Source organism: Vespa crabro, chromosome 6 (assembly GCF_910589235.1).
Source record: "Vespa crabro chromosome 6, iyVesCrab1.2, whole genome shotgun sequence".
Lineage (NCBI taxonomy): Eukaryota > Metazoa > Arthropoda > Insecta > Hymenoptera > Vespidae > Vespa > Vespa crabro.
In genome coordinates, this window is record NC_060960.1 from 3,444,958 (window position 1) to 3,470,785 (window position 25,828).

The following is a 25,828-nucleotide window of genomic DNA, read 5'->3' on the forward strand; positions in this document are numbered from 1 at the left end:
TTATTTTTACTTAATGAATAGTTTAATCTATAAGTACAAACTAATTTTTTTTTATAGTTGGTAGACCTTCCTTTCTAATCAACGATCCTTGTACTTTTATTTGTGTATCTTATATTTTACAATATGGCGTTAGTGTTGATTGTCGTAATGTTTAAAATCTCAAATGACTGTTACGACGTACAAATTTCAACGAATAGATCTTTTTCCTTGGCTACGTTTTAAGTTTTCTTTCTTAATTATTAATTAAATTAATTAGTAACGCGAAAAGGTTATATATAAACTTTAAAATGATATTGCTATAATCGTATATTTAGAAAACACGTACCATCAAATAAGTACATTTACGTGTATTGTTAATTATTCGTATAGCTATCGATATGATTGAAGTACTGTCATCCGTAACATGAGCGATAATACAATCACACCTGTGAAGTTTAACCACTTTAAATCATATTATGCAGAAAAGATTAACGGTCACCTGTTTGAATAGATCGAACTAATCTATGAAAACTTTCGAAAAGAAGATAATGCAGGAAGACTCGGTATGTATATTCAATTATTTAATTCTTTTTGATTTTCAAAGATTTCTTAACATTTGATCTTATAATTTTTATGACTAATGGAATTACATAATTCATTCTAACCTCAATGTGTAAAAATCCATCTCATATAAGCGTCATTTAAGCAGATAACGTACATACTAACGTTCACTCGTATTGACCATATCTTATCATATTTTTAGTCTCTTATTTTTTACTTCATATAGTGAAATTCTTATAAAATATTTTCTAACGTAAAGAAATATTATGATCATTACAATTTCTTTATACAACGTCACTTTCTTTTATGAAGCCTTACGTATTCTATTCTGTGATCAGTATTATCTACAAATGTATGTTATAGTTACAGCTGAAATAGGGGTGAACAGTATTAATAGGTACGTTGATTACATTAGCTTTAATTATTTTAGATCATTAAACATTTGTATTACATTTATACATTATTTATATTTATTAATATATTTCATATATTTCTATATGATATGAAAGATTCATGTGTATAATATAAGATTTTTTATTTAATATTTATATTTTAGGTTGGATTTATGCAATGAATTAAAATTACAAACGAAAAGAATCAGTGACCCAATTGGAAAAGGTTGAAAGAATCAAAGGATTAACCATGACATCTCTTGGAAAACTAATATTCATAGATATTCACTGTAGGAATTCAAGAACTTCATCTTCTACTGATTTGCAAAAGGATTATGTTGAATCTTTATCCTTTGCATTTCAAAATTTATTTTATATGCCATTTGATATTATCGAAAACTATGGCAATATGATATATACTTTAGATATAAGTCATAATAAATTTTGTAGGTGAGTACACAAGTTTAATTGTTCTATAATTTTTATTTTATATGTGAAATTGTTATATTTTTTAGAAGTTTACACTTTCTATCAGAATTTGAAAATTTAACATCTCTCAATCTGGATTATAATAATATAGATGAATTTACTGTTTTCCCATATATGCCAAAACTTCAACTATTATGGTTAAATCATAACAAGATCGATCAGTTATATCCATTTATTAAGAATCTCTATGAGAGTATGCCTAATCTGAAATATTTGAGTCTTATGGGAAATACTGCTGCGCCTAGTTATCTTAATGGTGGAACGTTTTATGACTATTTACAGTATAGGTAAAATACATATATATCAAACAAAATTCTATTTTTCAAAACTATTATCTATTAATTTTATATTTACATATACTTTATTTTTTTTCTATAAAGGTTGTTTATTATATCTTGGTTTCCACATCTTGTACACTTGGATGACCGGACAATAACTCCAGAACAATGTCAAGAAGCTAAAAGACTGTATAAGAGGCCATTCTTAGAAAGTTTATCTGAAAATGCTCCGTTACCAGAATGCCTCAAGTATTTGCATAAAAAGTTAGCAAATATGTTTTCAAAACCAATTTTGCCTAATAAATTACAAAGCACGAGAGGAACAAATGTTATTATTTAAAACATTTATAAGTGAAATGAAAGTATAAGAGCAGTCAGAGAATATATTTTTTTTAAGACAAAATAAGTATGTAGAACTATTTTAGAGAATTTTTAAACAATATATAACTGCCTTAAAATCGATATCATCTAGTAATTATTGTTATATTTCTTAATGAATTTACTGGAGGATTTAGGAGATTTTACAGTACATTATGCATAATATCATTTTTAATACATTTCGGAATTAGAATTTATATGGTACAGATATAATTTATATATTAACAAAACCTAATGTGTTAACAGTAATATTCTGTATTATGGAAATATTTTGTTATTTGTTATATAATATATTTCATAATGTTTTTATTCCTTTTACATCTAATATTTTTTCATTTGTATAAAAATTTAGTCTTAAAAATAGTTATTTGAGATAATCATTTACTATTATTATTTTATATGTATGAATAAAACTCATATGAGATTACACTACTGAGATTATTTACATATTAGATATTTCCATTTATGTGATGATATTCGTAATAAACCTAAACTTTTATATGAACAAGAAGGTGTAAAAGGTATACCAAAACATAAAATAAAACACTAAAAATAAATAAATTTGCTTATGTGTTTTCTTGTATATATTAATCCATTTATATATTAATATTATTTTCATAAGGTTTATAAGGAACAAAATGTATGCTTTTCATAGTTCTAAAATATTTATCACATATTTATATTTATACATATTTTTACAGAATTATAAAGAAATTTTTTATATGTGTATTTATATATAAATAAATATAAATACGTTCTATTTTATTTATTTATACTGTAGAAATAAAATGAATATCGAACATTATATACTTTAACAATTACTTGACATATCTTTCTTGTTAAAGAAAAATCCGTACGTTCATTTTTATTTATTTTTAATGTTGTAAAACTTAAAATGGTTATATATATATGTGTAAACTAACATATTTGAAAGAAAGAAACAAGATTAAAAGTTAATACATTTTTTTGTTGACTTTTTTATAAAGAAATATTTAAATTTATTAATATTGCTGCAGAGACGGAACTTCAAATGCTAATGTTATCTATAAAAAAAAAAAACAAAAAGAAATTGACAAATTATATATAAATATTTGATGACACTAGCACTTAATTTAAAATCATTTTAAAAAAGCTGCTACGTATTAATTGAATAAAAACATAGTACCAAATCTAAAACTTGTTTTATGATGTTAAATAGCCTAGTACTAGGCATTGTATCAATTGCGTGTTTCATAATTGATATTAAACCGCCATTTTTTGATATCCCTTCGCACACAATATCGTTGACCGTTATCGTACATGGTAAGGAATTGCGCAGAATTTTGTCCAGGAAATTATTTGTCAAGTTTTCGAACCTAGCAATGTAATTGATGAATAGTGCAGGTATACTAGCCAATAGAGAGCCTATTAGTGGAATATTATATAATAGTGATACTATTCTTAATATATCCTGAATTATGAGATTATCTTGACGAATAGCGACGCTCTCATTCGAGTTTATTCCATCTGAAACACGAAAAAAAAATATCTAATTAATACTTAAGTACTTAATCCTTACATTTTAAATATTTTATATAAAATGTATGTGTGCTTAAAATATATGTATGTATTTGTATGTGTGTCTATATATATATATATATATATTCTATTTTTCTTCTAAAGATTCTTATATCCCGTATTATATTATGTTAAATTTACAGTTTACTATATTATGTATATAATATGTATATTATCTATATAATATATACACTATAGTATGTTATATTATATTATATATTAAATATTTGTATTATATTATTATGTATCAAATATTTTTACAAAATTTATTGTACGTTATTTAATAAAAATTATAGTAATACTTACTGATACTGGCACCAGCACATGTATTAATGCAGAGTATGCAGGATAAAATAATTGCAAAAAGTTTATATTTCTGTTCTTTCATGTTGCTATTTCGTTTCACAAAAATCGCGCTTCGAATTCGGTAAATTACGTGTATTCCTTTTTAATGCTGTCAATGAGAACCGTTTCGTGTTTAGATCGCTTTAAGAACTTTTTAAAGTATCCAGTGGAATACCTATTATTGTAAAAATATGCGTTGTCATTCTGAAACGATAATCGTTTACCTTATCATTTACCTTGTTATTTTCAAACTTGATAATTAGAATAACATGCTTATCCAGTGTTTTCATGGAATATTATAAATATTATTTCCACTGTAGAATCATTTTCATAGAATGTGTTTTAAGTATCTTGTTTTATATGTATTATTATGAACGTAATAAAAAGAAATTTCTTTTTACATGACCGATATAAGGAAAGGATGACAATGTTGAATATTTTAATAGGCATATGTTTTCATATGCATAATTTTTATTATATATTATATATTATTTTATATATTATTTTTATATATTATATATATATTTTAATATAATAATATTTTTTTTTATTTATTACTTTTATTTATTATTTTATTTATTATTATTTTAATATAATAATAATATTTATTACTATTTTATATATACATGCATATATACATATATATTAATGGTATATAATAATATAAACATATTTATAATTAACATTAATAGACATAACAAAAGCAACAAATGAATTTTATACCAATATTGTTTGTTTACTTTCGTTTTGTCCATTTCTTTTATGAATATATCAAGTTACAAATACAAATTTGCCACATTTATTATAACCTTCTCTATTAGAGTTATATATTGTATATCTAATTATTTAATTTGAAAATATAAATTTTTATTTTTGTTAAAGTTTGATGCTACCTGATTCTTACTGCAACAAAGTTTACTGTAATAATATAGTAACTATTTCCCTTTTATATTTCTTTTTGCATATTCATGACTATTATGTAAATTTTGAAAGAATTATTATTGTTAGAGACGTAGATAATTTTTATCTAGAATAATTAAGATATCGCATATATTTTTTTATATATTGTCTTTTTTCGAACATGCAGGTGCCAGTAAATTTATTTTAGGAGTTTTATACAATATATGTATATATTTTTATGTAAGTTTTTTTATATACAAATTTATTTAACAATACCTATAATAGAACTTTAACAATTAATAAAAAGAAAAATTTGACCATTTGGTGAAGGTGTTTTTACTTAAAATATACTATTATGTCATTCTTTAATTTTCTATAATAATCGAAAATGGATTCATAAATACTCTTCTTTTTAGGTCCATGATCTTTCCATAGTGATAAATCTATGTCCGGAAGATCTGTGCATTTAACAATTGGATTTCTAAAACACGAGTAGAATTAGAAAGGACTATTCGTATTCGTTCTAACAATTAATATTCATTATTCGTTATTCGTTAAATCAATAAATTTATAACTTACGAGTCGGAGACAAGTTCGAATCCTTTGGGTTGCATTAATCGAATATTATCACCATTGTTACAAAGTAGTTTCGATATACTAGCCTTTCGTATTTCTTCTAATTGTTCTAAAAGCATTATGGTTTATATTTAATTTTTAGTTTAACACAATGTAATTATATAAACATTATATTGGGAAATGAATATAATTTCTTGAAAGTGGTATGAACTTATTTCTTATTTCATTTAACACTGACCTTTGGTAAATGCCACATCAGGATCGCCAGTTTCGTACCAGTATCTGTCGCCGACTCGCGTTCGATAGAATTGTTCGATAAGAATACGAAGGAAAGTAGGACCAGAAAGAGTTCCTGGTACGTGTGTTTCCAAAGATCCCCCAACAGTCAAATCTACGTCATCAGGATGAGCATAGAGACTCGCCAATTTTTGAATATTCTACAAAAAAGCCAATATTTCAATAATAAAGAATCTAAAATCCTTTTGAATAGTTTGAAATAAGTCAAATTGATTTTTTCATACATCATGAGATATATAGTCGCTAAAATCGTTCCAATCTTTGGCTCTTCCTAGATTAAAATATTCTCGAAAATCGTTATATGATGCGAGTCCATGATCACGATTTCTATGTATATCTATGGCACGTAAGTCTTCGCCTAATGGTTTATTACCTTTGAACAAGTATAATGTTATCTAAAATAAAACGAGAAAAATTATATAAAACCTAATTATATTTTGTCAAATATAATAATATAATTAAAAGAAAAAGAGAAAAAAATGTAATAGATTCGTACTTCTTTGTCAAAAAATTGATCACTGGCCAATTGTGCTTGATAAGATAAACCTCTGGTAAGTTCATCCATGTTATCATTTTTTTCAATAATGCTGGGTTTATTCAAATAATCACTGAGTCTTAATGGGAATGGAACTGATTGTCTTTCCTCATTTATCAATCTAATATATGAAAGATATTAAACTATTTAGATTAAGACAGTGAGCCTCTCAGTTTGAAAGAAAAAAATAATATTTATGTTAATGAATTTATTAAACTATTTATTTACTAACTGGAGATAGCCTGCAATAAGAGAATGGAAATATCTGAATGCAGCAGTGGAATGCTCATTAAGAACACTTGGATCAACACGAAAATCGTAATCGTTTACATGACCCTTGGTCTTGTAAAGAATATTATTATCGTACGTCTGCTTGACACCTGTTAAGGTAGATAATAATGAGATAAGTTATATTGTAGAAAAATGTATAAAACATAGTGAATTTTTTAATTAAGGAAAAAGACAATTTTCCAATAATACCAAGAAATAATGGTAGCCATTCGTAATATGATATATGTTGATGTTCCGCAATAACAATGCGCCTAGTTTCCTGATAAATTGTTTCGTCTGACCAATGTGGATTCAAATTTGCCAGTATACTAGCTATACGATTGTGTTCTCTGAGTAACAAAATCTGCAATACTGTTAGTTGGGTATTTTGATTTACACGAGAATCACCTGTAAAAAAAATTTAAGCCTGTTAAAGAACAAACGTGAGAAACATAAAATAATAAAAATATCTTGCCTGATATTTAATTATTAATTCTTCTATAATTAATCATAAAAATATGATACATTACGCCTAAAAATAGGCATTATGCTATACAACATTACATTATAGTGTCGATAATATAAATTTTATTTACCTTCTATGGTATACAAGACAAGTTATAACTCTCCTGTATTATTACGTTGCTTACTATCAAACATTTAATAAAGTTTCGTATTGATAGATGTCGCTCGTAAGCAACATTATCATTGTATACTTATGCCTTTTACTCAGGCACAACATTTAATATTTCAATAAATAATCCAAATTTAAACGAATCTTTTAATATTTCAATTAATTTAATTTTGATATCTTTTAATAAACTCAATTTCTTATTGAATATAACGAATTAGAGATTGGATCGTTCCAATGAAAATATTTATGAGTTACTTTGTTGGAAAAAAAAGAAAAATGTAAAGAAAACATTACCAGATAGATAACAAACTTCATCCGGACTAGAGAGATTACAAGTATTTGACTTGTTTGTCGCAGCTGGTGGCCATTCCCTATTACTACGAATATCTACGCGCATCCGTCCAGCAATATTGGCACGTAAATTGTTCGCAACTTGATCGTTTGATCCATAAACGATTGAAAGATCCAGATAATGTGTAACGGTTGTTAACTAGAAATTGTAAAATGTATTCATGGTAAATCGATTTATAACAATAAGCTCTGAAGAACAGATTAAACTAATTGTAAGAGTATAATAATAAATTTTAATTGTATCTTTTCAAAATATTAAAAAAATTATTTTTTAACTGGATATGGACTTCAAAGTTAACAAAAGTAAAATAATATTTTTAACTTTTTCTCTTTGTAAATTGAAATACTCTTATTACGATTAAGTAAGGCTATTATTTAGAAAATTAACTCTATGCATTTTATTTTATTATACTCCATTCATATAGATCGTTATATATTGTGAGTATGAAATAGAAATAAAAAAAGATTAATTTCAGATCCTTAATCCTTAGAATTAGGATTTCCAAATGATAAATTATTGTCACATTTTGCTTATGTCACAAAATTTATGTCACATTTTGTTAGAATCAAAATAATTCCAATCAATGGGATATACAGGCTGACAATTATTCCAAAAGAGTTAATATAAAATTAACTCTGAAAATTAGAAATTTTCCTTTTTCTTTCTTTTCAATATTATCTTATAAATATTATGTTTTCAAAACTTGATACAAAATAAGATAATATATTGGTTCGATTTTAATGCATCGAGAAATCGGAAATAAAAGGAAATATTCTATTCTCTTTGCAATTTTCACTTTCAATGAATTGCTAATTTTAGAAAACTGATCAAAATCGAATGAAAATTCTCGGATATTAATATCGCCGTGTATTAATCTTCTCTCATTGAATAATAAAATAATAATTCAATAGATCGATAAAAAATTACAAATGAATATTACATAAGAAAGTAACGAACCTGTTCCGCAGCAGGACTGTATCTTAGCTTGCAACCACGGTCAAGATCAGTAATGCTACGAACGAAGTTTACACATTGTATGTTGGATTTGTTGTAATCTGGATCATTGTTAGGTATAACGATGGGGTAGCACTTGGAATCACTTACTAGTGGATGCAATAAATGACCATCTGACGTGCAGCATTGAGTACTATGAGGATCTATTATCGTAAAAAAATATAAAATATAATCAATAGAAAGTCTAATAGATTATATTTAAAGTATCGTTGTACGGCGTTAAACGTTTTTCACTCAATGAATACGTTCTTTAAAGCTGTTTCACAGTGACGTGAAATCACATGGACAAAGAGAAAAAACTCGTTCTTTTGATTGCAACGTTGTTCCATATCAGGATACAAGAAAGTCAATAAAGTTTTCGACATACCATCGCCTTGTTTCGGGAATGTAAGATATGTATGACTTGTAATTGTTTGAATAAATCGTTTACATGACGTAACTTTCATAGGAAAGCATAGATATTTTGTTGAGACATTTAATCTATCCTTTTTTTCTTTAGATTTAGAAATACATTCGGATCGTTTTGGAAAGATAATCAAGATAATTACATACCGTCTTTCTAAATTTAACTATTTTTATATCTTTCGTAAGACGACACGAATTTAATTCTTAGAAACAGATGTCAATTGCTGTACATAATTTCGTATTATAATTTTATTTTCAACTAGCGATATTGACCTTATGATGTATCTATGATTATTTAATTCGATTTAGTTAGATTAATAGATTTTTGTCGTTGAAAGGATAAAAAAGAAAAAAACACAAGGAAAGAATAAACAATAAAAAGAAAAAACAAAATTTATCTTTGACTAATAATTTGTTTTTAATAATTGTAAATGAGATGAAATTTCATTGTGCTTATGTCACATTTATAACACGAACGAATTTATTACATAATTGTGATAAAATATAACATTCTTTGATGGTAATCATTCAAACATTTATGGAAAATAAATTTTTCTGCTGTCTTGTTTTTAAAAATTACTTATAACCTTGATAAGATCAATTTTTCGATCGATATTGATTTTCTCACTTCTGTAGTGTATGACCTTTGTCGTTAAGTTCTCTTTCTTTTTAATATTCTATATTTATCAAAGAAATATTTAATTATCGAAAAAATTTGTAATTATTTAAGACACATTTTCAAAATCCAAGATAGAACAATACTCACTTGATTGCGTAGTTCCAGCGATCAAGGCCATATCGTGAGTTATAATCTGACCCCATTGCATAGCAGCCAATGTTAACTTATTATCCTTGATAGCGACACTAGGAAAGAGTGTAAAACTGACCAACCGTGATAGAGGTAATTCGTTTCCTGTAACTGACCTTGTTGGTGCTTGGATTCCTATATAATGAAATATTATTTTAATGTTTCACTTCGTTGAAATTAATTAAGTATTACGTATATATTAGTTACATGCATAACGTACGTTAGTGATAAAATTATATAATAATTTCTCTACTCCGTCGAGATATAAGCGTGCTGTCAATTATAACATTTATGTAATTATATTAATGAATATTGAATTATGATATGAGTCATTATCGATCTATGAAAAGAATTTTATTTGTAGATTCAAAGTAAGATTATTGAATGTCAGTCTTCTTGTTAATAAGTTAACACTTTTTTCTTTTCATGATCAGACTATTTATTTAAAATATTTATCCCTTTTGTATAAAATATTGGAATCATTAAAATAAAGGTGGAAAACGAAAACGTTCGTTACTTTTAGAATAATGATAAATTTCTAACGTATTATTATTTTATGTATAAAGTAGCATCGAATCTATCGAATCTTGATAGATGTAAAATTATGTTAGAAAAGTGATAATCAATTATTAATAAAAATTAAAATTATATTTTCTATTAGATATCAAAATATGAATATTTTTGATAAAAGTGTAATTATCCTTTCACTTTTTTTATTACAAAGAAAAATAATAATTAGAAGGAAAAATAATAATTTGATTCAATTTGTAAAATAAATTTCCTCTTTTTTTGTAATTTATTCTATAATAATAAAAAGGAATATACCACATATAATATATACAATAGCTACGTATACACATATCAGATATAATATATATAGTAGCTAGCATTAGATTAGATCGATTTAGACAGATGAGAAAGTGTTAAATCACGAAAGCTACACCTAAGACCGTAACGCACTGGAGGATAGTGCAGCAAAGCAAAACACAGTGAAAACGATCTTCAACGCTTATTAAAATGTGTTTTCGTCCGGAAAATTTTTCGATTACTAATATATTAATTATTGTGAAGAAAAAGAAAAAAAAATATTGAGTTTAACCGATTTATAAAACAAGGAAAATGGAAAGAAAATATTATATAAGAGTTACTAATTTAAAATATTATATACATATATAATTTATTATAGATAAGATTAGATCAGATTTATTTAAGCAGATGATAAAGTATTAAGTAAGAAATCCAAGAAGAAACCAAATTTTTTCCAATTTTGTTGACGAATCAATATGTTTATAACAAAAATTTCTTTTTATCACTAAAGTATATGTTTTTAAAGTACTAAAAAAAATATCATAATAAAAATATCATGAAAAATATTAACGTAACTTTCAAGTCAATCATAAAAATTCATTGAGATATATGTATTTGCCTAATTAAACTTTAAAATACTTTTAAAAAATGCATTTAAAGTTTGGCAATGACTGTAATTTCATATCAATTGCCATAACTTCGTTAATAGTTTTAATTTTGATATAATAATTTGGGCACATATTTCTGAAATTGCAAGCATTAAGACAATTAAAAAAATTTCAATTTTTTGGAATTGTTATAATGAAATCATCTTCAAACCTCTATAATGCATGTTTTTAAGGAATTACATCATAATAATGTTTAATATAATTAAACATATAAATAACAATTTAGCGTCATTAATAAAACATCACAATAATGTAATTTTTTTCCATATTTCCGATTTAATGTTTATAGAATACCTAGTATAGTATTCTTTTTTCATAAAAATGTTAAAGGGAAAAAAAATAAATAGTCACACATTTGTAATAGGATGGATTTTGTCACTACCTTGTCGGAAACAATTAACATTCTTGGCGAAGAATTTCAAATGAATAACTTTTTCCGCAAGTGTACATTCTCACGTAAGAAACAAAAAGAAGAAAAATTTTCTTTTATTGACACTTCGCTGCACTGCAATACGCTCTAATTCACAACAATCCTCCGAGTATTTGCTAACGTTGATACATTGATCTTGATATATGTATGTGTCATCGTTTACGAACTCTTGATACATGCACTTGTAATTTTGAACAAATAATAAACGCAAAAAGATGATAACAATTTAATTATAGTTACATCATTTTTGTTATATCATCACGTTCGTTGTATATCAAATTATGAAGGAGAAGAAACAAAAAAAAAATAAAAATACATATAAACGAAGAACAAATTTTGTACCTACTGTACAAATTGACGATTGTATCATAGCCGCTAAATAGTTATTTTGCCGCAAGTTCAAAATCCACCGTTGTTCAAATAAAATACTTTTTTTTTGTACTTTAAGATGGCATATTTATAATTTATTAAATAAAGCATTTCAATGAATTATGGAGCTTTTACAGGGTACTGGTAAGAAAGAAGCGATAATAATATTTTCTAAGAATATTATCTATGATATGCCTCAACGGCAAATGCACGTTATACACCAGTTCACTGGTTCATGGTTACTAAATCTTATGATGCTGGCAACAAAGTTTAGAATTACTCTTAACCTAGCGATGCCTGCGAAAATCAATTCTTATAATCCTCCTTTTTTCTCTGTCTCATTCTGTATACCCAACAATTAAATTTTAACGAACTTTCCATAGAAATTAAAATTGAATACGAATTTGATTACATTTTTATTCCTCGTGTTTTCTAATTTACTAGATCTCAAGTGAATAGTCCTATAATACATTTTTTTCTTATAATTAATAAATTCATATTGTACACGTTTATACATATGTAAATATATACGAAGTTAATGATAGAAAGTGAAAGTCTTGTATTTGTTCTGTTAAATAGCTATACCTTCGAAATGGTACCTGCTTTGTCGTTGAACGTATTAACAATGATCACGAAATTCGTGAGACGTGTGACGTAAACCAATTTCTCGACCTAAGAAATTAAATTCACGCCTCGTTACACGATTTTCACTACTGCAACATGGAACTTAAGGTTTACGTACACCTTTACGCAGCTAACAGAATACACACGGAAGTCTTGTCACGTTCGATTTTCGCATGAGAAAAAGGTACGATTATTGTTACTATGACGTAAATTGCGCAATCATGTATTGAGAATTTTTTTCAAATTATGTTACACCATCATGATGTATGGTAGTTTATTGTATAATTCATTTTCAAGGATAAAAAAAAAGAAGTATTAGTTTCTGAGAAAGTTGAAGTTATTAAATTTACGATCGATTGTAACTTGAAAGAGAAAAAAAGAAATGGAAGAAGAAGGAAAAATGAAGGAGTATAAGAAAAAAAAAAAGAAGTAAAAACGAAAGAAGTATCGTTATTCCAGGTCAACATTTAAAGACATTCGCGTAGTAATGCTGGTAGTGCATGGTGACGTTTACGATATTTTACATATATGCCCCGAGAGATCTTTAATGAAGTATACATCGTATCAATACCGATCTCATTTTTATATCGACTAGATTCCATCATGTTATTAATTATAAAATTGAAAAAATTTCTTTATCACAAAATGGCTGAACAGTAAGTGGATAAAATAGAATAACAATTAATTGGATACTTTTTACGTAATTTATAATAACCTTAATATACAAACGTAGTTACTATACTCGATTAAATTATATTTTATGTAATATAAATGCAAGTAAACATGTTTCAAGGAATGTGATTATTATAATGTAATTTAATATATTCCTTACCGTCCGCATAATTGGGTAAAAGAAGACGTCCGTATCGTGTATTGGCTGCACCCCACGTAGGATTGAATAGATTGTTGCAAGTGCCGTCAAAACTACGATATCTATTTCTCTGACATTGTCCATTGAACGTATCACCGCAGGTCATTCGTCTATAAACGTTAATAACATTTCATCTTTATTAATAGTCAGCTGTAAAAGTTAGATTTATATATAAAATAAACCAAAAATTATAAGAATAAAGGAACTCTTTAAGCATACATATCATCGATATGTATAAATTCGATGGTTAATTTAAAAGCGATACTCTTAATGTATCAAAATTTTTAAGTTACCAGGTTACTAAATAATACATTAGAATGTCGTGATTGTTTAAAATGTTACATAAATCAATTTATGTTTAACAAGTAATGGTGTACAAATAAAGAACGCTGATTTTTCACATCACAAGTTTTCTTATATAGAAGCTCATTTAACGTAATTACCTTGAATGATGGATAAAGAACAGGTTGAGGAGAGTGGAACGGACAAGTTGGCAATACATATATGTCTTTCTCTTTCATTCAAAATCTACTTTAAGAAATTTCATTTCATATTACATCGTCGTAGACCTTGTAAACACGAGTGAAAACATTTCTCTTTTCATTTCATTGAGATACTCTTTTCTTAGATTTCACATCGTTTTATAAATACATCATACGACTTCTGATTAGTTCATAAATTTCTATATTAATAACAATTTATAAAAATCGAAAAAATTCTTACTTACCGTGGTAGAGGAAAAACATGATGTACGGTAGGTGACGTCGAGAATGTGCTGAACGTCGAAGTAACGGGGAAGAGATTTTGAATAGTATATTTATATAGGTTACTATACGAAGATTCTGAGCTCGTCAGATCCGAAGAGTTCTTCTTGTCTTGATCTATAGAAGAAAAATTATGAAGAGAGTTTATTATAAAAGTTTTACGATCGTTTCAAAAAAAAAAAAAGAAAAATAAAAGAAAAAAAAGGAAATGAAAGGTCTAATTGTAAACTATAAATCTTTATACGAAACGAACAACGTCTAACGAAAAACTTTTATTATGGTAAATGGGACATATTTTCCGTCGGAGACAAGACTATTACATTATTCGTGAAAGGGAGTTATACTATTCTCACTGAGAACATTCGAATGGACAACGGCTGTTAGTATTCTCCATATTTATCTTGTTCTTTGATATTTATCTTACAACTTGGTCATATGATACTCACTGCTCAAGAAACGCACGAAAACAAATAGAAACAAAGAGAGAGAGAGAGAGAGAGAGAGAGAGAGAGAGAGAGAGAGAGAGAGAGAGAGAGAGAGGAGAGAGAGAGATCGTACATGTTTTTGTATAGATTTTTATCGAATTATACATCTTCTACTACTTTTGAATAAAAACCTTAATTAGATCACTGAACGACTCTAACATTCTTCATTTAAATCACAGCAAGTGTCCTTATCTTAAAGTAACTTTTCTAGTCTACGGTCCATTGAATTTACAATAGCGAGGGAGTGAGCACCTTTCACTGCTTTCAGCCGCTATAATAAATTTTATTAGATTTTTATATACTCACGGATACCTATGGAATCGATTTCGAACGAGAAATTTTAGATCTATACTCTTGAATACGCACACAAAATATATGCCACGATCTTTAGCCTTTGAGAATAGTATTACGAGTATTATTGATAACGGAATCCTTTAGGCTTCATAACTCTCTTTCATAGCAAAGTAAGAACAGGTATTGTTAAAATTTATTATTGAATTTATAAATTTATGAATTATATATTTTAAAATTCGTACCCTGTTAAAAAATAAATTAAAATTGTATAAAAAAAGATAAAAACTATATTAAATTGATAAATGAAATGATAAATTGGTTTAGAAAATTGTTTGAAATAAATCGAATTTCTATGTATAAATATACTTACCTTACTATTAGCTCTAATTTATTCAAATTAATTAAATAATTTATTTATATATTTAAATTATTTAATTAATTCATTTTATCCAAAAGTTATATAATTTACTGAACTTAAGTCTTTGAATAAGTACATATAATAATTGCGTAGGTTGCATTGCGAAAGTATAATATATTGCTCGCTTGACTCGTTAAAGATCGATTTTAAGTTTCACCAAAAAAGAAAAATAAGAAAAAAGAAAAGAAAAAAGTAAAAATTTATCTCGATCTTGGGAAAGATAATTTATCGTGAAATGTAATTCGTCCTGGTAACTTGCAACTGAAGATTATAGTTTCGGTTCAATAAAACAGTAATGATCGTATTTGAAAGACACGGTCGAAAACACCTATCGTAGATAGAAACTTTCGCTATTCGATATATTGAAATCATTCAATCGATTTAAGACTACTTCCTTCACCTAAAACGATCAGTGAAATGCAAATTTCATCTGTTATTCTCGGTATTTTCGTAAAAATCTAATTAGTTATTCACATGCGAACAAGTAAGCAAACACTGGTTGAACTTTTTGAATATCATTTCCGATTACACATCAGTTTAGACATTAACATACCTTGTGTTGTCTATAGCTCGGAAATTAATTAGATATTGTTATTTCAGTACCGTCGAAATACATGAACTTTTCAAATTCTTCATTGATTGTCGACGTGACGAAGTTAACTACGTATGTATATTCTTGAACGAATTTTTTCCTTTTACAAAAATGAAATCAATTCATGGAATCGATTATTTGAAATAAAAATGTTTCTCAAAAATTTTCAATAATAAGAGTATACTAACGTGACGTAAATATGGACAATTTAATTATAAAGATATAATTAATGGAAATAATTTGACGAATAATAATTGAAATAAATTTGAGAAAATTGATTATTTTCAAGAATAAACAGAAAAGAATATTAAAATATTTTTTATTTGCAACATAATATTTCAGTTTCTATGTCATATAACTATGGTCGTTATTTAAAAATAAAAGTAGTTATTTTAGATTAAACGATATGTATAACTTGATGAAATGCGAGAAAAGAATTATCGAAAAACTCAATGAATGATTCTTTTACAAGATCACAAGATCAGATTAGATGGTCAAAAAAAAATTTTTAATGTCACTGTCATCTATTTCTTTTTCTTCATTTTTTTCACTTCAGCAAGGCTTTTTTAGACTTCTAATGCTGTACTTTCACGTGCAGATATTTATATACGTAAGAAATGTCCTCGGGGACATACGCGAATCGATCTTTTGATAACTTCGTTTCGCTTTCGAAGAAAAGGCCTTTCAGATCATTTTTATAATACGCATTTCTGAATTCACATTAATGAAACAATCCAACGATACGAATTTCTATTTTTCTAAAAAACTACATTGTTATTTAATTGTAATAATATATTGTTTTGATTATGAGAAAATGGTCTAATTTCTTTTTTGAGACAATTACAATTTTTATATAATCACAATAGTACTAAAACAATAAATGATAATTTAGTCAATATTGAGAAAATTTTCACTAATAATTAGACTACTAATTGTTAAAATATAATGACTAAAATTCTTTAATTTTATCATACTTACTAATTATATATAAATAAATTATATTATGTAATGTTAAGTTATTATTTCTAAGTAATCTAGTAATATCTAGGCTGTATATATTGAATAATGTTAATTTGCAAATGTAACATTCATATCTTATCAAGGATAACAAAATATTAATGAAATATTTATTTATCGTATAATATATAATAAATTTTCATTTTTTTTAAAAGTGTTTGAACATTGTTTTAAAACGTAAAAAAAATTTGTATAGTTTGAACAGTTATATAAATTAGATAAATGAGATTTTTCTAATTTATATTTTTTGAATTTTTATATTATTATTTTTGAATTTAAAAATGACGACACATACAACATATAAAATATCATTTAAAGAATTTGAGTAAATCTCACTTTCCAAATATTTAAGTTGTCGACAGTATATCTATATGAATTAAGTTATTAAATTACCCGAATTCGCTGCCGTTGTATCATTTTGACAATTCACATCAATGGCAGCAGTTCCTAGATCAAAGGTCCTGCCAATGAGAAGGAACCACAACAGCCATGACACTTTTCTTCCAAACATGTCTCTGAAATTTATACAAATAGATATATGTTAATTAATTATTATAATAGATTATTATAATAAAGATTATATTTATTAGTTCACTTTATAATATAATGAATTAATATATATATTAATTTATAATATAAATTAATTCATTTTATTTATAATATTATTATATTTTATAACAAATAAAATAAAGATCATTTATTAGTTTATAAATACAAATTATTTATTAATTTATACGACTATGATATTTGCGAATAATGGATGATGAAAGAAATGATAAATCCTATTATCAGTCTTTTTTTACACTTGAACAGATAAAAAAAACTATTCCTATTTTCATTGTTCATTATTCTGGAATTTCACATTCGTCTTACATTCAAATGCTTATCACGAAACAATCTTCATATATCATAAGTGCTTATAATACGAGTATCATTAATCAGAAACAATAGATGTTTAATCAATTAATTTATTTACGTACGTTTAAGCACAATTGCTTAAAACGTGCGCCTCCAATAGTCGTATAGTTATCGAAATTAAACACTCATTTAAAAATAATACAAAAATATTTTATGACAATTTTATCAACAACACCCGTCCCTCTATTTTTGCAGATTATTTGTTCCATGAAGTTATTTTTTATGTGAACCGAAACCATGCGAATAGAGAGTTCGTTAGTGCGAAAAAAAAATACTAAAGAAAAATGTCGATGTAAGTTATAAAAGTATTTATTTCACATATTCATTTAAACAATTCATACGTATAATAATCTAAAATAATGAATATTTTCTTTTTAATTAACACAAAGCCATTATTTTAACCGTTTAAAATATTTATTTTAATAATTATTTATTATTTATATTACTTATTTATTTATTAAAGATTATAGGAAAATAGATATATTTTTTTAATTGCGTAAAATGAGACCGTGTAAATTGATACTGCTTATAAAAATGTGATTATATTATCATATATGAAAAAAAACTTTAAAGTTTTTAATAAAAAGTACCATTTAATTAAATAAATCGAGAGATGAATAGAATTTATATAAGCTCGTCGGTCTAAATGACGAATGTCTTATACAATCGTATCGTGTGATTTCATATAAGATCCTACGACGATCGTATCAAAATAGTTAACATGAAAAGAAAAGGCACGCACGAAAACGTGAGCATGCAAGAAATACAAGAGAAAAACAACTTAAGAGCGAAGAAATTTTTTGCATGGTTTCAATGAATTACTTTTTTCATAGATTTCGTAGATCTCATCGTATATCCTATAATGACTAGATCGTTTTTTCTATTATATTCTATTTAAATCGAGAATATTCTTATAATTATTATTGTAGAAATGATCGATAAGGAAGTTTTTCGTTGATAACGATCGAATCATTAGAAATTAAACTAAATCTTTAAAAAGAAAAAAATATAACTAATTTCATTTAAGATGATAGACTAATAAGGAATAAGTTAAGACTATAATAAGGAAAAGAATGTAGATGATCGGACGTTGTAAAGAATAACATGAGTGAAACTCATACAGAAAACGAATGAATATTAATGGCTTTTAGATAAAATTATACGATTTCGCTTTATGTGATTTATTTTTTTAAAAAATAAACGTGTAAACCGTAACTTGAAAATAAACAGAGAAAGTATCAACAAATATTTCGAGCAATAATAAAATATAAAAAAGAAAAGATCAAATCAAATAAGATAAAATAAAAATACAATAAATCCGTCGTCTCTTGGATGATACAAATTTTTTTGTAATTTTCTTAAATACTACATAAAATATCTTTGATGTTTCTAAAGCATACGTTTCATCTATCATCGTTTACGATTCATTTGATTACAGCCCAACGATTGAATCTCTCTGGTAAAGGAAAGAACAGAAACTCCAAGAAACTGGAAAGGAACCGCAAAAGTGGAGAAAAATTGGAAACAGCAATTTCAACAGTTGATATGTATACATGTGTACTAGTATTACACATAAAGTTGTTAAATTTTTGATATATGTATTTTCTCTTATCACATATTTTTTTGAAACGAATTTTTAGTAGAACTTATCATTATCTATCATGAAAGTATCTCTTCTCGTGAGCTATGAGTTAACAGATGAGCGATGTCTTAACAAATGAAAAGAATTATTATTGTATAATCAAATATTCGCTGTATTATATTGCTATCTGTTTCTCACCAATTTATTTTGTAACTATGCAGAAAATGATCGCGAGATCGGTTTGCGGTATTTTGAAGTCACAACACAATCTCTTTTCTTTCTTTTTTTTTTTTTGCGCGATCAACGTTGATTCCATTCGCGAAAACGAAGGTCAGTTTAAGAAACCATTTCGAAATGATCGTTCTGCTCTAATTCTATTCGATCACTTCTTGTGATATCTCCTATGTTTTGCTTAAGCCGACTTTCGTGTATTTAATTTAATCGAAAGAGAGCCAAAGGAAAAACAACATAAGCGTTTTTCATAGTTCGCAATTTCAAGGAAATACCGATACAATTAAAAATCATGAAATGTATGAGATCAAAAGATTATTATTTTTTTTATGTAAGATTACGTTAAATGTTTAAGAAAGATCATTTGGATCCGCTTGTAAATAATTTATCATATTTAAATTATATTATTAATTTATTTTGTTATTTTGTATTTATTCTTGTAATTATACCTATTTATTCAGAAAGATGATATTACACGATTTTTTTTTTACATGGACAGAAAGATTACGATATATAACGAAGTATTGATCGATATTAACGAAAATATGATGTTAACGAAAAATAAGTCGAAAATAAACGAAAAATTTTTTTCATTTGGAGCTTTGTTTTCAAAAAATCGACTTCCAATATTCTCTAAGTGCGTCTGCATTATAGTTGAACCGGATCTCGATACAAATTGCATATTCGTCTTTTATGTAAAAATATCATTAATATTATACGTAATATTAACATTATGATATAAACCATATATGTCATTTATCATTGATATTGTACGTAATATTGATCAACATTGTGATAAAAACCACATATGTCGATTATGTACAAATATCATTAATAACGTATGTAATATTGATCAACATCATGACAAAAACTACATATATCGTTCATATAATATGCCAATAATGTCATATATAATATTAATCAACATTATGATAAAAACCAGATATGTCGTTCATGTAAAATGTCCTTAATATCATACATAATATTGATGAATTATCTGTTTAACAATGACATAATTAGGTGCATATGTACTTGGAGAATATTCAAAGTCAATCTTCTTGAAAACGAAATAAAAAAAATTTATTTTATATTTTCACTCATCTCCTTGGTTGTATTATCAATACTGGGATAATGTATAATACACATAAATATTGTTTGTCGATGATGAAAAATCTCACAAAAAAAGTATAGCAATTAGATCAATAATGAATGTAACTCATATTTAAAGAAAGTCACGTGTGTAGAACTCTTGTTGATTAAATATTTTCTAATAAAGAAAGAGCAAAGAAAAGAAAAATTAAAAAAATATAAAGAAAATCGTACTATGTTGTATGAATTTTGTGCGATTTATATATTTTATGGACTAAATACTTAATAGAAGCATTATTTTTAAACTTTTGTCATTATAAATAACAACACACAAAATTAAGTAATTTCTTTGATTATCATCACGTTAGAAAATTATCACATTTACATGTTAATATAAATATTACTATCATCTGTTTCGGGAAATGATAACAAACAATAATTTTGTGGAAGTATTAGAAGAGGTAAAGGTTGAACGAGAAGAGGACTCGTCATTCCACATGGTTTCGTCATTAATAGGTAAAGTGTTAACAATTTTTATCAGGTTGCACGGTCATTTTAGATATTTTTTGTATTGGTTGAGAATTATAAATTTCCATAACATTTATATAAAAACAAAATTTTAGTCAAATTAATTTGAGAACATGATTATGCAAACCAAAACCATAAAATTTATTATGGAAATACCGGTGTCTCGTATACGTGGATTTCTAATCAGAAGACATAAAATTGTATAGTCTACTATTCTAAGTAAGTATTTATAATCATATGACTAATCAGGAACTACCATTTATGAAGTACCAAGCAAGGTCCGATTAATGTTAAACTTGAAAAGCTTTGACATTGATTCCGCATACCGATTCGAAAGTTATCTAAGAAGGAGAGATTTTTGCTTATAAAATTAAAAAACAAATTCTGCTTTACTATTATTATTATTATTAAAAATATTAATATTATTAGAAAAATAACATTTTATAGCCCTGATCTTTCGAACTATCCAAATTTAAATTTCAAGAATATTGGAATATAAAAAAAAGGGAAGAAAAATAACAGAAATAAATCCATTCTAATTTGTATTTTCTGCGTTAAAGATTCTTAATCTCTTTACCCGTACAAGTTTAATGAGAGATGAATAATGAAACAAAGCAAGAAAAAGTAATAATAAAAAAGAAGGAGAAGAAAAGTATAAAACTCGTGCAAAAACTATGCTACACTTTATGAACTCTGAGAATTATAAAAGATTATAATACCAAAGAAAACAAAAAAAAAATAGATACATATATATATCTTAAGTGATCCCATCTATACTATATAAATCCCAAACTATGTAAATTCTCTGACTAAGGTGATATAATTTTCCTTTAATGAGTGAAATGGTGTAACGATTGATGTTTCATACGAACCGTCACATTTTCTCTTTTCAACATTTTTTCTACCGGTTGAATTCTTTATATGTACATATAACTAAAATTATAAACAAGATCGCGAGTAACGAAAATTAATTTTATCAACGTTTCATGATAAAGAAATAAGTAATTATAGGGATGAATGATAATGATGATATCGAAAATCTAATTTTATCAATGATTCACAATAAAAATATGATGTTATATTAGTTTTCACATGGTAAAAGCTAATCAGATAATGGGGTTATTGAACATACGAGAAAAAAATAATTTTTGTGAAAGATGATACGTTTAATAATCGATAATATTAGATCTAAAATATTATTGTAATATTTTTTTTTTAATAAATGTTACATGAAGAAATGATCGAAATAATATGGATTTTTTTTTATCGATCAATGAAAAAATGTAATACTAAATTTATACGTTTTAATAAATGTCTCATTTTTAATTCTATTAAAACTAGCCAAATGTATTAAATGTCCAATTAATTGAAAAGTCCAATTATGACCTATTATTTATTAAAAAAAAAAAAAACGATTATAAAATATATCGATTGAAATCGTTAATTAAATGAAATATTGTTCAATAGGGCTTGTTATTCGATTATTGCAAATAAAAATATTGAAATGAAGGAATAAATTTAAATCATCAAAACTCAATATACTAATCGTAAGTAAGCACTAGCAGTTCATTAAGAAACTTCTTCAAATATTTATCATAATGTTATTTAAATCAATGATACTTTTACATTATACTTTTCTAAATCAAAAATTCTTTCATATATACTTGTTACGATTTTTAATCACAATATGGAACAAATTACTTAATTAAATTTTTACTTGGAATGAATGTAGCTCATTTTTCGCTGTAATATATATATGAAACAGAATCCTTTTAATTTAATTGGAACGTCACATATGTATCCAGCAAACGTGTCAAGAAAATATAAACTTCATCATCTTTTCAAATAATTTTAATCAATTACGTGATCATTTGACATTAATGATTATTAAAAACATATATAGAAAATTGTTGAAGAAGAGTTTAATTAATTATTATGTAAATCCATATGGAATCGTTAATCTATACGATTGATAAATCTTGCAGTTTTGTTCAACTATTTGAAGTACATGATTTTAAAGAAAATAAAAATTTAAACTGCACATTTTTTGTTTAATATGAAAAATGGAAAAACTGCATGGAAAACTTTAAATAAAATTGTGTGACTATGAGTAACTTCAACTTTTCAAGATAGGTTAAAATATATCTCACTATGTATAAAAAGCTAACGAAAAGTTGGGACTGTTTTTAACTCACCTAACTCCAAAGAGTCAATCATAAAATTCGTTTCTATATATATTATATATTGTCCTTTTCTTTAAGTACGAGATAAAACATATATATTCAAAATATAATATAATAATAATTATATATATATTTGTATAAGATATACTTGAATATGTTTTGTGAAATAACAATCAATTGATCTGTTTCAATGTTTCATTGTAAAATACGAAATAATTTTAGAGTCAATAATTATGGAAATTATAATTTCCATAATATAATATAAATAATATAAATATGGAGGCAATAATTAAGACAATAATTATGGAAATAAATCACGAATGAAATTGGTCGATCCTAAACAATGAAAAAATTTATAATAAGTGATCTCTATTTTTGATAATTTTTTATAAATACGAAATAAGAAAATTTACTTTTATTCAGACAAAAAAGTACCATGTTAAATTAATGATAATAAAAGTAACATAAATCATTTTTTTTCAATAACTCTACACGTAGACTATAATGTAGATAGATGTATCATAAAATAATTAATAAAAATTGACTTCCTTACAATTTTTAACTTTCATACTCCTTTTCAATAAAAAATTTCTCACAGATCGAATCTGAATCATCATGTCTTTTTATCTTATTGCCTTTTTTGATTAAAAGTTCTGATCTAAATGGATAACAGATTTGCTAAATTTTTCACAAAATTCAGTCTGATCTTTTGTATAAAATGAAGAGTTAGATTAATAATAATAATAATAATAATAATAATAATAATAATAATAATAATAATAATAATAATAACAACAACAACAACAACAACAACAATAATAAATAACAATGGGCACTGATACATAAATACTCGCACTAATAAATACCCGATAATATCTTGAACACTTCCCTTTTCGGCCACGATTGTAGTTACAAATAGAACTGAACGTGCACAGGAAATGTTACGATGCTTATATGCAAGGAGAGAAAGTACAGATATGCCAGCTGATCAGTCACCCCACGCTACCGAAAGCTCTGCGTACTTCCTAACCGACACTATTTCTGCAATTATATCAATACTTAAGCAAGATCATTTGAGACCTTTTACGACTAAGAAATTCCAAGATTGAACTTTGTTCCTGAATTTGATTATCTTTCGTATATACGGAAGCTAATATTGAACTTAATTTGCAGAAAAGATAAGGAAAAGAAGAAATTAAAAATAAAGGAAGTTTTGATTATAGGATATTTTTTTTTGTCTGAATATTATGTTTATCTATTTCGTCATTTTAAGATTTTTTATATTAACATTCTTCATCCTTCTTCAATCTTTCTCCTTAGACTTATTTTTAACTTTCTATTCTTTCGAAGTTCCTTTCTCCTTTTTTTTCTTGTGCTTCAAGTCTTTTATATCTGATTTCATCATAGTGTATAATTATTTATCGAATTTAATGTTATAATTGTTGAGTTTATTGCTTAGAAAATTGCACGAGTGAAGTAAATAAAAAATTTTCGCATTATGCGCTATTAGACTAGCTTTAATTGAAGAGAGTTATGGTAAAACACACATGATTGTCACTTAGAAAGTTAAAGTATTTTATTATTTAAGAAACACACGTAGTGGAAGCGAGAAAAAGTGATTGTTGTTTATTAAAAATATTTCATTCTTGAGTTTGTTCATTGATTTCATTAAAAATTAATTGTAATAATTAATAAAAAAATACATTTCGTAAATTTACGTTCCTCCTGTTGATTAATTTAAGAAAAAGGATTCGTGAAAGATTTGTTGATCGTTTAAAAGTATGTGTCACTCCTTTGTTGAAAGTTCCTCGTATAAGTAATGAGAATGTGTTTTTTACACACATACAGTAGAAAGGAGTGCCACGCACGTTGAGATGCTTTAGTCTTGAAATTGCTAACGACATGTTGTAAACAGTTCTCCCGGAAAAAAAATGACTTGCATGACACGTCGACTGAGATCGTTGTGGAAATATAATTTTCGAATGTACATCGTCGCGTAAAATTATCGATGTAATATTTAATAATACAGATATACGTATTTCAAAATTCTTATATTTTGCAATACATTTCCTTATAAGTCAGTTAAAACAAATAATACCTTTACCTCATTTTAGTAATTTTAACTCATATTATAAAATAGAAAGTGATAATGAACTTAATGATATTATTTCGACAAATACAAAAAAAA

General features: G+C 25.6%; 2 protein-coding genes across 4 annotated transcripts; one reads left to right on the top strand and one right to left on the bottom strand.

Annotated features, from left to right (window-relative positions):
* The first annotated feature begins 115 nt into the window (after window positions 1-115).
* Window positions 116-3,148, top strand: LOC124424625 (leucine-rich melanocyte differentiation-associated protein-like). 3 transcript variants are annotated; one of them, XM_046963960.1, is made up of 5 exons: window positions 116-542; window positions 904-937; window positions 1,097-1,382; window positions 1,448-1,708; window positions 1,802-3,148. In XM_046963960.1, exons 3-5 carry the CDS (start codon window positions 1,183-1,185, stop codon window positions 2,037-2,039), a joined length of 699 nt encoding a protein of 232 aa, XP_046819916.1. In that variant the 5' UTR covers window positions 116-542; window positions 904-937; window positions 1,097-1,182; the 3' UTR covers window positions 2,040-3,148. The 3 variants fall into 3 exon arrangements, with proteins under 3 accessions (XP_046819916.1, XP_046819917.1, XP_046819915.1); XM_046963961.1 differs by lacking the exon at window positions 904-937 and having other exon boundaries at window positions 117-268; window positions 370-542; XM_046963959.1 differs by lacking the exon at window positions 904-937 and having other exon boundaries at window positions 117-542.
* A 161-nt stretch (window positions 3,149-3,309) lies between these two features.
* On the bottom strand, window positions 3,310-24,613 carry LOC124424624 (peroxidase-like). The gene is made up of 16 exons (XM_046963958.1): window positions 24,507-24,613; window positions 17,503-17,624; window positions 14,267-14,420; window positions 13,501-13,649; window positions 9,729-9,905; window positions 8,501-8,700; window positions 7,486-7,681; window positions 6,768-6,965; window positions 6,520-6,667; window positions 6,249-6,408; window positions 5,977-6,147; window positions 5,694-5,892; window positions 5,459-5,564; window positions 4,703-5,360; window positions 3,941-4,183; window positions 3,310-3,583 (listed from the first exon to the last, which is right to left on the bottom strand). Exons 2-14 carry the CDS (start codon window positions 17,618-17,620, stop codon window positions 5,216-5,218), a joined length of 2,121 nt encoding a protein of 706 aa, XP_046819914.1. The 5' UTR covers window positions 17,621-17,624; window positions 24,507-24,613; the 3' UTR covers window positions 3,310-3,583; window positions 3,941-4,183; window positions 4,703-5,215.
* Window positions 24,614-25,828: the final 1,215 nt, after the last annotated feature.

Excerpts from the sequence above, each read along its gene's own strand:
- LOC124424625 (XM_046963960.1), top strand. The coding sequence starts at position 1,183 with ATGACATCTCTTGGAAAACTAATATTCATAGATATTCACTGTAGGAAT. Across the intron at positions 1,383-1,447 it reads AGTCATAATAAATTTTGTAG|AAGTTTACACTTTCTATCAG; the intron begins GTGAGTACACAA and ends TATATTTTTTAG. Across the intron at positions 1,709-1,801 it reads TATGACTATTTACAGTATAG|GTTGTTTATTATATCTTGGT; the intron begins GTAAAATACATA and ends TTTTCTATAAAG.
- LOC124424624 (XM_046963958.1), bottom strand. The coding sequence starts at position 17,620 with ATGTTTGGAAGAAAAGTGTCATGGCTGTTGTGGTTCCTTCTCATTGGC. Across the intron at positions 6,148-6,248 it reads ATCAATTTTTTGACAAAGAA|ATAACATTATACTTGTTCAA; the intron begins GTACGAATCTAT and ends GTTTTATTTTAG. Across the intron at positions 5,565-5,693 it reads TGATGTGGCATTTACCAAAG|AACAATTAGAAGAAATACGA; the intron begins GTCAGTGTTAAA and ends TAATGCTTTTAG.